The sequence below is a fragment of the Centruroides vittatus genome, unplaced genomic scaffold (genome assembly GCF_030686945.1).
Source record: "Centruroides vittatus isolate TY-2023 unplaced genomic scaffold, ASM3068694v2 contig_1216, whole genome shotgun sequence".
Classification (NCBI taxonomy): domain Eukaryota; kingdom Metazoa; phylum Arthropoda; class Arachnida; order Scorpiones; family Buthidae; genus Centruroides; species Centruroides vittatus.
In genome coordinates, this window is record NW_027120778.1 from 45,947 (window position 1) to 63,258 (window position 17,312).

Sequence of the window (17,312 nt, forward strand, 5' to 3'; positions counted from 1 at the left end):
TTCGGGAAATTGTCCACTGCTTACTAAAGGTTCTCTTCTTAAGCTCCAGAATTGAAGATTCTAATGAGTTTTTGGTATTTGCTAAGCCCTTGTCCATACCTAATAGGTAATCTTGAAGTTTGCTAGGAGGCAGTTTCCAGTGCTGAAAATATGGGCTATTAAATCATTTGACCTCCATTTAAGTCAGCTACACTAAATGGTATTATTCTGGCCCGCCTGCAGTTTTGAGTCAATATCTTATTCCTTGTGGCATCTCCCGTGGCCGTGCGTATTTCCGACTTGCTGGCCAGATAATGCAATATTTATTTCTGAGACTGGTTGGTAAGTACTATTCCAAAGCCAAGGCTTTCAAATCTTAGCCTAATGTCTTTCATTTTAAAGACATTGGGAAACTTACCCTTCGTATGCCTATAGGTATTTGCATAAATTTCCTCTCCATTTCCTCGAGATGGTGCCAAACAAAGTCGGGCATTTCTTCTTACGTAGAAGTACTCGTGGAATATCCCAAGAGCTGCAATCTTGTATCCTATTCTGAATTTTATGATGGTTTAACTCAAAATTACCTTTGCTACCATAATTTGGTGCACCTAGGATGCTTTGCAAGGTTTATCAAGTTCCAAAGTTTGCACCTTACCTACATGCCTTGCTATTACCGGGGCCACGTCTAGAACCGCAGCTACCCGTGTATAAACAGAACCTCGAGAGGCTTTTATTGTCTCTTCATCCAGACTGGGGAGTGAAGAAGATCCTTTATAGGCTCAACTGTAATTATAGGTCAACTTATACTCAGACCGATCTTTGGGTCATTCTTTTCCAGGAACACGTCGAAGGAAGATAACACTGTCGGAATTCATCAGAAGGATATCTCACTTTGTTTGATTAGTTGGTCTCTTTTCCTAGTTGTCTCAATTGAGTTTACAAGTCCTGTTTACAGATAAATGTAAAACCAACTGTGGCACAAGCCAGTAAGTAGAGGCTTTGTCCTGCCGGGCAAATTTCCTATTGTGTTTTGAGCCGAGCTGCTAGCTATTATGTGTAAAATGCACCGAATACCCGTCCTCTCGATAAGGCTATATATGATGTTTCCAACAGTTACACTTGACAAGAGAAACATTTGCAAGTAGCTAGTTCGGTGAGATGCAAACGGCACTTCCACACGAGTATTGAAACAAACCAATAAGTGTCGGGCGGCAAGACTGTCGGAAACATCATATATAGCCTTATCGAGGATGTATTCGGTTTTTCGATACAAGGGATTTACTAGTCGAGCAGGGAGCTTCCTTTTTCTTTATTCGGTCCAAACCAACTCTTATGGAGTATGACATGTTTCGAATCAAGAATTTCATAACCGGAAATTTTGAGCTTGAGACTTTAGATCAAGGGTTATTTTACCTTTTGTATTCATCAACTCATCTAACAAATTACAAAATTGAGAACTTGCAACATTCATGATGTAACAAAAATTTTATACAGCAAGGAGTCACTATTAACAAAAATTTCACCATGTTGTGATGTATTTGTGAAGTGTTATGCACAAAGAGATGGGAACAGTTTGTGAAGATTGTTCCCATCTCTCGTATTGATTACATTATGTCTTAATGGAAATATCACCTCAACACACAAAATGAGGTTATGCCACAGCAGATCAAACTACTGGGGCCAACTCTATTTTACACAGCACTCATTCTAGAGTGGTTTCAATTGAAAAATTCATTTTGGAATAAACCCAGAACTCAGAATTTCATCAATTTTAAGGCATTTTCACTAGTGTATACTTGTGCATATAACTTTTACATTAAAGCTTAACTCCATGAATAATGTGATACCACATATAGATATTTTGTAATCTATATAAATAAATCTTAACTTGATTTACAATAAATATATTGAACATAAATATCTGCATTTTACATCCTCAAATAACAATTCTATTATTAAAATATACTGTTTATACATGCAATATTTTGTTCTAAAACAGACATCCTCATCCAATTTGTATACAGACCTCATTTGTCGTTCTCTGTTTGGACTCTAGATCCAAATATTGCACTTCCCACTCTGACGTTCGTACTTCCTAATTCGATCTGAAAATAAAAATTTACAAAATTGCTCAGGCGTATAAAATGGATTATTTTAAAACTCGACGACAAACTTACCGCGTGTTCGAAATCGTTTGACATTCCCATACTTAATTCCACTTCCGAAACGTCTAATTTTAAATCCGTGCAGACGTCCTTTCTACACCGAACTAAAATCTGGAAATCCGGATTTGGACCGCTGGCAACGTTGCGACCTAGCGCTCCTATGGTCATGAGACCGGAAAATTCTAAATTCGGGCACTCTCGGTGCACGTAATCAACCAAATCCGTGACTTCCCGTGGAGTTACTCCGTTTTTATCTATTCGTACATAAATTTTAAATAAGTAAAACGTATTTTAAAGTAAAAACGAAGGAAATTAATACAATACTTTCTTCTCCGCTCGTGTTTACTTGAATCATCACTTTCAACTTGTGCCCCCTGTCCAATTTTTTCCACGATTTATCCACTGCTTCGGCCAGCTTCTTGGAATCTATCGTCTCGATTAGGTATAAATTGGGTGTGGCTAGAAGAAAACAATTTAAAATAAATAAATATGTATGTAAATTTTAAATTGGCATGTTTTATACTCATATTCAGAACATTGTCAGTTTATTACTCAAAGCTAATTACATTTATATTGATTAAACTCTTAAGAAACATCACAGAACTGAAAATAAATTTGTGTAAGGCACAAGTCATGATCATCTTACAGTATAACTGAGAGTGAATGAGACTTTTCAAGATAATTCTAAATGGGAATGTAGGAAATGAAAACAGAAATCTGATGATAAGGGACTACTGATAAAAATGGGAAAGATTTAATTAAATTTCTAATTATTTTTTAGTTCAGGAGAAGACCCAATTTTCCAGTTAACTCCTATTGCAAACTTCTAACAGAAACCAAATTACAAAGTGCCATAGAGCACACAGTTTATTTGAAACATATTTCTTCTCTACAATTAATGAGAACTACTTATTGTAATATTGCCAAACAAACTGCCAGAAGCTATAAACTGGACACACGTAACCGAGCGTGTCGAGAAGAGATTTATATCCGACAGTAAAATGACATTTTTTTGGTCCGATCTGGCTTTGCTCGAGTGAGTAGTGGCCGGATTGGGCACAAAACCGATGCTCGACTCAAAGAAAACAATCCTTTAAATGTGCCCCGGTTGCAATCGATTAGACAGTTTTGGGCTTACGATAAGCACAAAATTGGACTTGTCTATGCTTGTGTTTGGCATGCATAATCAAGCCAGGAATTGATCAGTTAACTCTTTCTTCATCTTGTTAAAGTTCCAACAACTAATGGTCAAACCTTGTGTCGGAATTTGTTCTAGGGTTTGCTGCACTACTAAACAAGAAGTACTCGGTATCATTTAATCTTACATCATAATGCAAATTGATACATATTTTTTGCCAATTAAATTTTGAATAAATTATAAGACTACTCATCCACATACCTTCAAGACTGATTATCAGGAATAACAAATCCAATTACTTAGCTCTTTGACACACTAATGTAAATTGCACAGTTGCTAATTTTATTTCATTCCTTAACAATTTAGAATTTATAATGTGAATTAGAGAATTATATGTAACAATAATTCTGGGATTCACATTATATATGTTCAACATATAAATAACTTAATAAATCTTTTAAGTGGAAACAAATTTGATTAGAAATGGCAGTTTCAAGATGATGACGACCAATAAAGCAAAAACATCCGAGATGTAATTAACACGTTCATAGAATTACAAGACACACGTGACTCGTACGGACACGTCTAGTTAGGGCAACAGACATCGTTGTTTGTTTTTCCGTGGGGCGGCGCATCATACTTGATATATCGATATTATTTTATTACGTGCAATAAAAGATATTAATTTAATAGTACGAAGCACAGGTGACCCGTGCCGTCCTATATTAAAACAGACTGCGAGTCACCCACAACTCGTAACGCCCGGCAGCTGCCTAAACGTTTATCTACCGATGCCGTGAGCGTGTTAAGTAACTTACAAACTAATAGTCTACTCCTTTCGGTAAAGCTTTAGCAACACCACAAGTTGGCCACGTTTCCACTCCTAGGCATTGCAATAAACGCTTAAATCTCAAACATTTGGAATTGAATAAATAAATTGCCAGCAACGACTCTCGGGTCACGAGTCTACTCTCTGCAACTTTTGATTCAATCGCCCCACATAACAATATAATTAATCTGTATAATAAATATTAACCGTAGCTAATTGGTTTGGATTTACTTCTTCACAGATATATTGTTTTATCATTAATAACTTAATAGAAAACAAAATATTGATAAAAAAATTGCAAACTTGTCAACAATCCAAATGATGACAACTAACTAAACTGGTTAGTAACTAACTAATTTATAAGACAAATGTTAAGATGGCAGTATGTATAAATTATAACCCAATTATTAATAGCCAAGCATATCAAAAACCTAGAATAGAATTAAGGCAATTATTAATTAGTATCTTGAAGCTAACATTAAGCCAATTTAACGTATTTACATGTATATAAACCAAGTTAATTCTCTTGTTAATCTAGACAGAATGTTCATTTTTTAAGGAATCAGTCAGACATTTTATCAAGTAAGTTTGAATCTGATGATGAGAAATGTTATTACTTGGGTTTTCTCGACCAACTCCTTAACCTTACGGCAGTGGGATAGTCAGGTATGGCACTATCCCTTAGTGGTGGAGAATATACCTGGAAAATTTTTAAAGTGTTTTTTCACGCAATTTTTCTCATTACCGTTTCGGAAAAAATTTTGTGAACAGTTATGTCTAATAAAGAAAAGTCTTTTTTTATTGTTACATAATTCATTTTTTGTGTGAATTTTTTTTGCGGTAGTTTCGGCGATACCCCAAAAGAATTTAGCGGATATATACGTCCCTCGCTGCTGAGCGGTAAACACTGGAGGACCCAAACCAGTCAGTTGATCGGTATTGAATTTCTAGTCCCCATAAAACTTTAACCACTTATGCTAATCTTAATGGGAGTTATTTTTCTTAACCTTTCAGCAGTGGGAGAGTCAGGTATGGTTCTATCCCTTAGCAGTGGAGAATATACCCGAAAAATTTTTAAAGTATTTTTTCACGCAATTTTTCTCATTTCCGTTTTAGAAAAAGTATTTGTAAACAGTTATGTCTAGTAAAGAAAAGTCTTTTTTTATTGTTACATAATTCATTTTTTATGTGAATTTTTTTTTGCGGTAGTTTTTGGCTAGATTTTGGTGATACCCCCAAAAGAATTTAACGTATATATACGTCCCTCACCACTGCCACACGATCGCCCTCGACGTATATATACGTCCCTCACTGCTGAGTGGTTAACCTGTTAGAAATTTATTTTTAAAATATAAATGTCGGCTACAATTTTTTTTGTCGGTATTGCATTTACCACAAATCGTCAGTGGCAGTCAAACTGACCATTCTGCTTTTTAATGGTATCTGTTTTTTTACAATATTTCAATAAAATAATCGTTAATAAACTTTTTTTGGGTAAAATGCACATTTATATTGCTTTGTAAATTTTGTCACAGATGAATCTGGAACTAACCAGTAAACATTTACTCAGTTTACTGTGAGTAAATGTTCAGTTCCAGATTTGTCTGTGACAAAATTTCAGTTCCAAAGTGTGCCTAAATCGTGGCTAATAAACAAAGTCTGTAAGGAGTAGATTCCGAACCATTTTATTTTGTTCGGGGATTATTTTTAGTTCATTATTCTATTTATCTTGGAACATTTTATTTTGTTAAGGGTAGACTATCACATCTCCCCAGGCAAAATCCTAAATATAAAACTCACCTTATTAGGACGACTGCCGGGGGCAACCGATTAGGTCGTCGAACCACGAAACGACGTCTCCGGGAAGACTTCCACGGGAAGTTAAAAGAACGATCTCCCGGGCCCAAATTGTCACCAAAAGGCACAACGAAAAATTTTAAAAAAATTAAATGTAAGGGAAACGACATGACTTAAAGAGAGATTAGTAGAATTAAACGAGTGGCTAACATTTAAGTACGTAAGTAGGGTCGAGCGGGCGTAATCACGTAACATCGCCACAAGAAGGCAGTGAAGCACGCCGAAAGCAAGGTTTAAGTTCCACTGACGACCTGGAAGTTTCTTGGTGACGGTTACACGAATTTAATTTGTAAGATTTCTTTGTGAATTTTTGATAGATTTCAATTTCATATTTTTGCTTGTCGGTTTTGTGGAGATAATTCTAAGATAAAAATTAAACTGTAACTAAGTCCCTAATCCCCAAGTGTCGAGAAAGTTCTTGTATATAGTCGTCTTTTTGTATTTGATAAAAAATCTTTTTTGTAAATTTGAAACTCTGTCTTTTCTTTTTCTTGATTTGTTTAACACGATGAAGTGCAATAGATCAGACACCAGGCAGTTTTCCATTCTTTATTTATCCAATTTTAGTTAATATGCATTTCGGGCTCACAATGCCCCTCCTCAGTTAACTTCTGTTCACTGATTCACTGTTTTTCACTATTCACTATTCTGTGATTTGCTATTCAGTATACTGAATAGTGAAAAAAGTGAATCAGTGAACAGAAGTTAACTGAGGAGGGGCATTGTGAGCTCGAAATGCGTATTAACTAAAATTGGATAAATAAAGAATGGAAAACTGCCTGGTGTCTGATTGATTGCACTTCATTGTGCTAAAGAAATAAAGAAAAAAGTTCAAAATATAACAACAACTTTATTTTCTTATTATACATACTCGGGCTGAGAAGAATAAATAAATTTTTTGTTATTACGTTTAGTAATTATTTTTGGTTTTTTGAGTTATTAACAATTTTCATTACTTATTGCCCGCATAAAGTCCAGGCCCAGCACTAACCCAATCCTCGTTTATGTAACGCACCGTTAGGAAACTATCCGGACTTTCAATAGAAATAGATAAGGTGTTACAAGTCTTTAAGCTAAATTAAAAATAAAATTTTTCCATGGTTTACCAGAACATATAATTGATTCATCAGAACAATATAATGAAAATTCATTTCTCTTAAGGACTATTCCTCAACCTTCCAGCTATTCCAATTCTGATGAAAATTTTCTGTTTGCAATGTTCCATGTAATATAAGCCAACTCAAGCTTATTCATTTGATTTTATTATTCTAAATAAATTTATATTTTCTAATTTTGTTTTCTCAAAATTACAAATAAGTTTCAATTTTATTTTGGCTTTATATTGTAAAAGAAAATCCACATAGAAAATGTAATGCCATAGGGTCAACTATGAAGTTGACCTTGAGTTTTTGTACTGCACTCTTAGAACCTATAACTGTGTTTTGCAGTATAGTGTACTTGAGTTTTTGTCTTGCACACTTCCTAAGCTTATACATAAAGACTGAAACACAAGAAATTTGGAATATTTTATAAGAAAAGTAGCATTAGACTACTTGGCATTGGAAACCTTCGTGTCGGGAAGGACAAAAGTATCGTTTGTACAGTTATTGAATATAGTACTGGCACTCGTAATAGGTTTCTACACAAAATGTTTTGAAAGAACTGCAGATCAAAAAGCATATGCCAAAAGAAATGTTACAGGCACCATTCAAACCACTTAGCACATATTTACAGATGAAAGTATTGCTTAAGCTTAGTTCACCCCGAGTACGATTCGCTGGCAAAAGTGAACAACATAGACACGACGTCGTTTCCGGCAAATTTTACCATTTCGCAAATCGCTTCGAAGTTCGGAACTGTCAAACTTTTTCGCTAAAATTTTGCCACCGATCGGATTCTCTCTAGTTGTCACGTGGTTCTTGTTTTCACGATGGTGACACAAGTGTCTTCTCGGTGTAAAGTAAATCTAGAACAACTTTTAGAAGAAATGGAGGCTGCTCCGTTTTTATACATAAAAATAGATCGGAGATACAAAGACGTCGATTTGAAGGAAAATCAGTGGAAGTTGATTGTGCAGCATCTTAATTTGACAGGTGAGTAAAGTTTGTTTATGGTAGGCCTACAAGTACAAATTATTTGGTATAAAGATCAACAACTGCCGAATTATCGGGCTAGCAAATGGCTATAGTAATATTAATAAATTAAGATAATTTGGTACTAGAGTTAGCCGAATTTGCTAGCCCGATAATTCGGCAGTTGTTGATCTTTATGTATAACGGGTTAGTTGTTGTTTATCTATCTATTTGGTATAAAACGAACAGTCAAATTTGAAGCACGTGCATTTGTATATTATTTCTTATATAAATAAATAATTTAGGTTATTAATGAGATTATTTGGGTGGCACAATTCTAGGGTTGTCTGAGAGGGGCAGGAACCCCCCAAATTGTACACCCACCCCCTCAGACAACCCTAGAATTGTGCCATTTGGGTTTTAAACATATAAAATTTGCTAAGTTAAATAATAACTCAATTCATATTTAATGATATGAGAAAAATATCAAAAACTTGAATATTAACCAGAGTTTAGGCAATATTTTGATAGCAATAGATTTAAATACCAAAACATTCTAAAAATATTTAACAAATGATAGTTACTAAAAACAATTATTGTGAAACATTGAGGGGTGGTTTTTTGTAATAATTAAAGGTAAATTAAATTAATCAGTTCCAGTTCTCCAAGAATAACTTATAACAACCTTTTAAGTAGAATTTAAGACAAACTTAACAAGAAGTTGGCACTCAAACAGAAGGTTAAGGGAACCCAAAATTTAATAGTATCAAATGTCCCATATATACAATTTACCGCGCAAAATTTTGTTCCTTAATCTTTACCCCATCCTGAGATGTTAAACGAAATAGATGTCAACGCACACACCCCTTCCGGAAATTTTTCTCCATTTGTTTTTTCCTTCTTTTTTTACTTTTTGAGTTTAGGGGATCTCAAAATGTCAATATAATGAAATTCTGTTAATCCAGCATCCAGTATGCTGATAAATCGATATCAAGCTACCATGTCAAGCTCATTGTTGGCGATTATAGGTACGCTGATTAGGTTCAGAGTTAAGATTTTCATGTAAAAGTGCTCAAAATATGCAGTTCTTGGAAAGATGAGAAATGTCAAGACATGATGCTGTGCTAGGTGATAGCTTGTGCATGATTTTTCAAGACTTTTCCAAAGACACTAATGCAAGGGTTTGATATGAGAAACAAAAATATTTACCACACTTGGAATCAATAATTTTCACAAAAACAGCTACAGTACATTATGGTTTGTGTACTTTGATAATTAAAGTTTGCCTGTATTTATATGCAATAAAAGTGTACAAAGCAAAACGTAAGAATGGAATGTTTTCTTGTTTCAAGCCAACCAAGTGTAGGAATAGCCTGAAAACAATGAAATGATGTGTTAAACATTCATAAAAAATGGATTTGTACAGTTTTACACGAGAAGATATGTATTGTGACTAGGGGATCGAAAAAAAAACTGGAAAACTTCCACTGTCTGGTAAGGCAGAATATTCAATAATCTGGTACTGCATCGGTTCCAATGAGAAAGAAAATGGTAATCATTCTTTGAGTAATTCATGCCTCCTTCCTTCTAATATGACTGGTAAAATATATATCTCATTTTTTCACCAAAATTATTATGTAGATCAGTGATTCTCGACCTTTTTTCTTCACGGTACGCTCTTAATAATTTAAAAATTTGGTAGCACGCACGGTTACTTCAGTAAATACCACAGGACAACTGGTGATGTCATAACAGTGATTTTTAAATGCAGTTGGTTATTTACGACGCATTTGCTAAATGCCTCGATAACTACCAGCAGTTACCGTTAATACCAATTACAATTTCTAAATGCACTCTAGGAAGGTAGAACCGATTGAACTACTTGTCTGATGTCGCTTACGTACGGGTATTTGTAGTGGCGACACATTTGAAAAATTTCATGGCACACTAAAGTGCCGCATCACAGTGGTTGAGAATCACCGATCTAGATGCATGTTTAATTATACTTAATTAAGTTAACAGAATGTCACTGTATTTACAAAAAATCCAGAGGGTGAAATTTGACACAATTACCATGTTATAATAGACAGGAAAATAAAAAGCATTTGCATTCTATATTATTAATGACTTTAGTCAAACAGCTTGTGTGAACTGATTAACAAGTATTAAGAATTGAGAAAAGCTTGGATTCAATATACAGTTAAATTACAATTAAATTTTAAAAAATATAATTTAAAGAAAACTTACTTAGTAATTTATTTACTTTGTTTCTTTGCAAACGTCCAATGAAATGCCATTGTATTTCTTTACATTTTTCAATTATCTAGAATAAATTAAAATTTGAGATTAATTCAAAGATTTGTAAACAACTTAATAACTGATATGTAATAGAAATAATAAAACTTACTTCTGGATCATTTGCTTTTTCAACAATTTCTGAAACCTTGAACATTTAAAAATAAATTGCTTGATTCTCTTTATTTTGATTAAAATTTATTTCTTTAAAGTGCTTTACCATTATTATTCTATACAAATTCTAACAAAATATCTCTGTAAAGATTTATTGTGATGATAACTTACGTAATTTTCGCCAAAATGTCTCTGTCCGTTATTATAAGCATTTATGATCATTTCCTTAGGTTTGGTCTTGCTAACGGCCACCAGACGAGGCAAAGAATTAGCAAAATCCTGTAAAAAATATAATGAAATTATAATTCTTAAGTATGAAATAATTATTGAAAAAACTAAATTAATTTAAAGCTTTAAAATGTTTGTAAAAAATCAATAATTCACTGCAACATATATACAGCTCTTCCAAAGCCAATGCTACCTTTTTAAATGACTGTAATTATCCACACTTCCTTAAACCTGTTACTGGTGCATAATGTGTATAAAGTATACAGCGAGCGATAAACATTTTCGAACTATCTCGCAGTTCTTCCTCAGGTCGACTAGCTTAGGAATGCTTCTGAATGGAGCATATGGAATTCAACGGGATGGAATGTCATTTCGACAAAGTCAGTCTCGCCTCACATGCGCAGTCATATGCTGGTGGAGGTAGCTACGGGTTGGAATCTAATAGGGATTGCCAGGCCAGCAACAGACTCGGCTCCTCCTTTCGGTTGACGCACAAAGCTACCTGGCCAGCTTTATATTATAGATGGCTATGGTTTCTAGCCACTTAAGATGGTCTTGGTGGGATGTGTTGATGATGACTGCAGCTTTATCAAAACTGTGCCTCGACATCTGGATCGGACGCATATGCATAGCAAGGGCAGTAGAGAGCCGCCCGTGCCGGATATCCGCTCGGTGTTCCCTTATACGGGTATTTAAGGAATGCTTGGTAGAACCGATGTATAATAAGTGCTTGCCCCACCTGTTGTCTCTAATCGGGATGGAATAGATACCGGGGAGTCTGGTGCAATCTGGAGTGTCTTTTTCATTTCGTAGGATGTCGAAAATCGTGGGACATCTCCTGTATGCTACCCGTATCTGATGCTTGCTGGCTATCTGTGTATGCACTGCTTTAAGATACAGGTTAAACATGATGGGAACACATGTCAAACTGTCAGACTCTAAGTCAGCATTATCACTCACAGTGGAGGCGTGCTTCAAGCGTTGGTATTGCTCAAATAAACAGTGCGTCAGAGTTGGGTACCCGTGTTTGGTTGCTATCTTCCTAATTCGAGCTAACTCAGTTGTTAGGGCTCAGTTGTTAGATTACATTTATTTGTAATTTTTAAATTAATGATTGTATTGTAAAGAAAAAAAATCCAGGACAAAATATATATTTTAAAAAATGGAAAAATTTACATCGTTGAAGACATACACAAAAGAAAGACTTTTGCAGTCTTCTTCGACATCCTTTCACAATCACTGAAAAACAATCAAATTGTAAGGACCCAAACAGGGGTCGACTGGGAAGTCCAAATGTGGGTATCAATTGAGAAATTAAAGATCTCCTTTTCAGACATGAATAGGAGGAATTAAATGTCTTGATTGAACAAGGAAAGTTTTCATTAAAACGATAGTAAAGAATAAAGTCGAGGAAAACGTGGTTGGAGAGGAGTGATATTTAGTCACGAAACTGACCTCTCCCACACCCTCCAATCGGTTTTGAATTGTCACCAGGTGACAAGTAAGGACCAATGAAAGGGCAGCTTTAAGGGAAAAACTTACAAAACTGTGCGTTTCAAGGACAAGAGGTTCTTGGTTCGTCATTCTTTTATCCTGTAAATTGGTGATTGACGGAGAGATCATCGGGAGGCCGGGAGGTTTTCCGTCAGCCCGGGAATAACTTCCGCCCTCCAGTTTCATCCATACTTGCCGAGATTCGCCTTTTCTCCCAAGACTTCCAACCGAAGCTATGCCGCATGCCGTCGATAGCAATGTCCGTCATCGAGGGACAGAAGGAAAAACTTCTTACCGAACGTCGGACTTTTGTGTGGACTTTTAACTTCCTTCCCGAGCTGGGTTACTTCAAACTTTGTAAAATGTTGTAAAAAATTTTTTGTAATATTAAACAGTTTAAGGTGGAAAACCTGCCTCGGTGAGATTTTCCACTCCCACACGACAGTATTGACCGCTCGACTGTCGTGACACCTTCCACCCAATCGGCTAACCTCACAAAATCAACATCAGCAGAGTCAACCTTCTTTTATAGGCTCTTCCCTGCCTATAAAAGAAGTACTGATATAAATTTTTTACATTTTTTAAAATATCCATTTCATCCTAAAATTTAAAATTTTCATTGTAAAGAAAAAAATTCTAAAACAATAACATAAATATAGGCAGAAAAGAGCCTATAAAAAAGGTCGACTCTGCCGACGTTTATCGTGTTCTAGTGATTGTGAAAAGACATTGAAGACGACTGCGAATTTCTTTTTTTATATACCGTATTTTACGGACTATAAGACAAACTTTTTTCTTCGAAAAATTGCCTCCAAAATTCAGGTGCGTCTTATAGTCCGTAGCGTCTTATAGGTACTTTTTTAAAAAATTGCTTAAAAAATAAGGTGCGACTTATAGTCCATAAAATACGGTAAGTGAATATTAAATTTTATATATTTTTAAAAATATTAATGATTGTATTTTGTAAACAGGTTTTTATAATTTAGTAGACTGAAGAGGGTTACCAATGCAAAAATGTATCTAATAAAAAGAAATTGTTAATGTAAATCTACCTAGTCTCTGTTAATTAATTGTCGGAGTTAGAAGGATATCTCAGATTGCTGCATTGTCAAAAGACCCCTTTTAAGCGGTTGTGTAAATAAAAAGCTATATTGTTATGCATGTCACAGTACACAAATGCATTACATTCTAGAATGACAAAATAAATAATTTTTGTTTAGATATTAAAGCTGAAAGATAAACAATATCTTATTAATTTGTGCAAAATGACAATGAATGAATAAATATTTACTTTATTTTATCAGCTATAATATTTTGATTGTCTCATCTCAAACAATGAGTAATGCTACAATGAATTTCTTACAATAATTATGATAATTTAAAATTTAAGTTTAGTGGTGAATAATATTAATTTATCTCATGCATAAATATTATTAACTTTTTAACAATCCAAGTGTTAAATTGTTTTTCCAAGCAAAGTAATCAGTAAGAAGATTTTTTAAAATAATTCTGAACTTTCAGAAAGATTCTTTGGAAGGACAATCTGAAAAGCAATCACAAAAAGCTTGTCATTGCAGTTTCCTCCCTCTAAACTGGAAGCACTGGAATTTCTAAAATAAGTCATTTTTATTGCAATTTTAACCTCGAATATTTTGGTAACTATCTCAAATTTGCAAATACATTACTCTACGTTTTCTGCTGATTTTGATGAGTTCTATCAGTCATTTCCAGGAAAAACACTTGTTTTCACAACAGTAATATTTTATTATTATTTAATTATTAAGTAAATAAAATCATTTAGAAATGTTTGAAAATATTTTCACTAGGCTATCATTTTCAAAACTTCCAAAATATAAAGAATTTATTAATAAGTATTCTGTGTGTATATGGAAAAAGTTTCTTAAAATAAGTCAATACACAAAGGTTGGGAACCTCTGCTCTAGATTTTAATCTAACAAAGTATTTAGTCAGACGTTGCAAAATGACTATTAAAAGTGCGAGAAAAAACAGCAAGCTACACTTTGAACCAAAAGGAGTCATCCCATAATTGACAGTTATGTCATTCAGTTAAAGTAGGCAAGTAATGAAACATTACTGAATTGTCAAGTACATATATACTCATTACACAATGTAACTATTTGCTGACTTCTACAGACAAGAAACAATTAAAAAAAACTCAGGATGATGTTTTCAAAGCTTCCAAACTTAGGTGTTTTGACGTTAATAGATTTTTGTTTTGGAAAGCTTTGTTTCACAAGTCCTAGCCTTTTCTTGATCTCCTTTATACATCTGTCATCATCTGTGATTTTACTTCCTAAATAAGTAAAATTTCTTACTTGTTCTACCTGCTTTCCATCAGTCCCAATGTTAGTTTTGGTCTTCCCAGTATTCTTTATCCACCAATACCTTTGTTTTCTTAATGTTTACCTTTAAACCCCATCGATGTAAGTTCTTATATAGTTAGTGTTGCCATAATCGCCAAGCATTAATTAATATGGGATGTTTATTTAAGTGCTAAATAAATAAAACATGAAAAAAGTGAGTAGGTAATGGTTAGTTTACTCTGATAAAAAAATCAATTAAGCGATCTAATAAAATGAACACATAGAATAATAAAAAAAATGCAAGGCTAATCCTTTTTAGCCCAGTCATATTTTAAAGTTGATTTTACTTTCTTAATTATATCATCAGCAATCTTTCACATAATTATAAAATTGGGCAAACGTCATTTTAAAATTAAAATGACAAATCAAAATTGTTTCAATTGTCTCCACTGACAACATGTTTTTTTTGTCTGACCATTGAATTGACATTAGGGAAAATATTCTCTTCACATTTGCATTGTGGGCTGGAATGACAAATACATATTCGCATAGCTTTATTAGACACGACTTCTGATCAATATGCTTTGTATCTGCCAAAAATTTCAGCCATTTCTCTCCCATACTCAATTTCATTGTTGCTTCGCAGTTTTGGTTGGTATTATTTTTCTCTAAATAATCTTTTAGATATACAAACTGGTTGAATAGAATCTCAGTGTTGCCAATATCAATGTCTCTTACTTGTAAATATGCAATAGTACACTCTATATCCAGGGTGCTGCCGCACACCAGCCAACTCATGCATAGTTTAGGGAAAAAACGGGTCAAATAGTAATATGAGACAGAGTAATGAAATACAGTGACAGTCCCGTATATATGGGGTATGTGGCAACCCTATGTATAGTACACTAAGTATACGCTACATGTTTCCAAAAGGAGAAACAGAAAAGGTATAAAATCATTACATTTCTTACCATTAGTACAAATGATCAATTACAGTCAGTTCGAATCCATATCTAAATTCCCTTTTTGATACGTTTCCAAAAAATATCAGTTTAATTTTTTTCTGTTTGTATAAAATTGCCTTACTTCCTGCCATCGAAGTCACATAATCCAATTGGTACAATTGCAGACACGAATGACACCATTGGGACCTTAACAGAGCTAGAGCATGTTCACAGGAGCAAAAAGTCAAAGAAATCAGACCTCTAAATGTGACCATTTGCAAGATATAGCCCCCAAAATTAGCCATGCAAGCACGAGTCACACCACATGCTCCACTAAGACTATCACATTTAACTATTCATCCCGCACGATTATGCCGGCTATGAGTAGCCCACTCAACCGCTTGTGGAGTACTTGACATTATATAGTTTTACGGGGAGTGTGGGGGCCCGCTCCCACCCAGTGTGCCAAGGTGCTCGCCATCGCTTGCATCGAAGCACACAACTACACGACAGAGAATAGGCAGCAATACCAATTCTAGGTAAAAACTGTTTTCGGTCAGTAGAAGTTAATGCATTATTTGTTATAGGAACCGATTGCCACACCTATAAAATAACTTGCCCGCAAGCGCAACCGGGACTAGCGCCGCGAGGTTCCGCATTTAGAGACGAACATCTCGCAAAAAACCGGCCGTCGGACTTTTCGTCATACTTTACCGACAAATATCATTATCATCCGATTGCCGCACCATACCGAGCATTAAACACGTAATAGGTTTAGCGGAGCACGCAGCGCGACTCCCCGTAGCACCCAGAAGTAGGCTTTAGGCAGATTTTGGAAGGCTACATCTCACGGTCACACTTAGAGGCACAGTTCCTTTGAATTTTTTTCTCCCACAGACATGCTCTGTAGCTGTGTTAAGGTCTCAACAGCATCATTCACATCTGCAATCTTACCGCAAAGAATTGGAAGTGATGGACAAGTATGATCCTTCATTTCCAGTCTCTTACATCAGTTGCAAGAAGCAAGAAACAGGATGGAGGAGCATAGTAATAGTTTTTTTTAATCGAAAATGGGTATAATTATGCCTCCTCGAGCGTTTTCTCGCCCTCTCTACAGAGAATAACTCACGGTCCAATTACCGAGTCACGAAATACATTTTAACGATTTATATCATTTATTCGATTACCTTTGGTCTCTTTTCCCACGACATCCGTATCTTTTCGTTAATTAAACGTAAAGCTTTTGCCATTTCGTTATCCTCGTTCATGTTCGACGTTCGTCAGATAGTTAAAACATCTCACTGATGCTAAAAGAGTAAACAGTTTTCTTATTGACTTCCCTATAAATGTTACCTCTCCCCCACATCACATGTTCTGTCGGCCAACATCGTCTGCGACGCTAGCGCCATCTCGTCGATTTTCAAAAATTTTGTCGGAGTAATTTAATTTTTTCTTTTCTTTTAATTTAATTTATTACGTAAATTAATGTTTTATTATTATTTTTGTTAATTTTTAACGTAATTTTAACCATCTGTAGCAATAAATTAAGCTATCATATGCTGGAGTGACCATGGAGCTGTAATACGGAGTGACTGCAGGCCTCCTTAGCGAATACATTTGTCTTTTTTTAACTCTTCTTCTCCTGTGGGCACTAAGAGGGCCTCTTATAGCAAACCCGTTATGGGTTCGGTTAGGTCACAGTAGGGCAACCGGGTTGTGAGGGACGGATCTCGACATATCCGGACGGACCACCCCCCGAAAAATTCCTGGAAATTTTTCCGCCAGTCCAGATTCGATCCCGGGTCCCCAGACACATATGTGTGGTAATGCTTTCTGAAAAAAACTTTCTGTAGGAAATTGGTCTCGATTTAAG

General features: G+C 34.9%; 1 protein-coding gene across 1 annotated transcript; it reads right to left on the minus strand.

Moving 5' to 3' along the window:
• Window positions 1-1,449: 1,449 nt before the first annotated feature.
• Window positions 1,450-16,826, minus strand: LOC136987239 (pyridoxal phosphate homeostasis protein). The gene is made up of 7 exons (XM_067284941.1): window positions 16,627-16,826; window positions 10,621-10,728; window positions 10,448-10,483; window positions 10,288-10,363; window positions 2,469-2,603; window positions 2,157-2,398; window positions 1,450-2,084 (listed from the first exon to the last, which is right to left on the minus strand). The coding sequence occupies exons 1-7, from the start codon at window positions 16,705-16,707 to the stop codon at window positions 2,007-2,009; spliced, it is 756 nt and encodes a 251-aa protein (XP_067141042.1). The 5' UTR covers window positions 16,708-16,826; the 3' UTR covers window positions 1,450-2,006.
• Window positions 16,827-17,312: the final 486 nt, after the last annotated feature.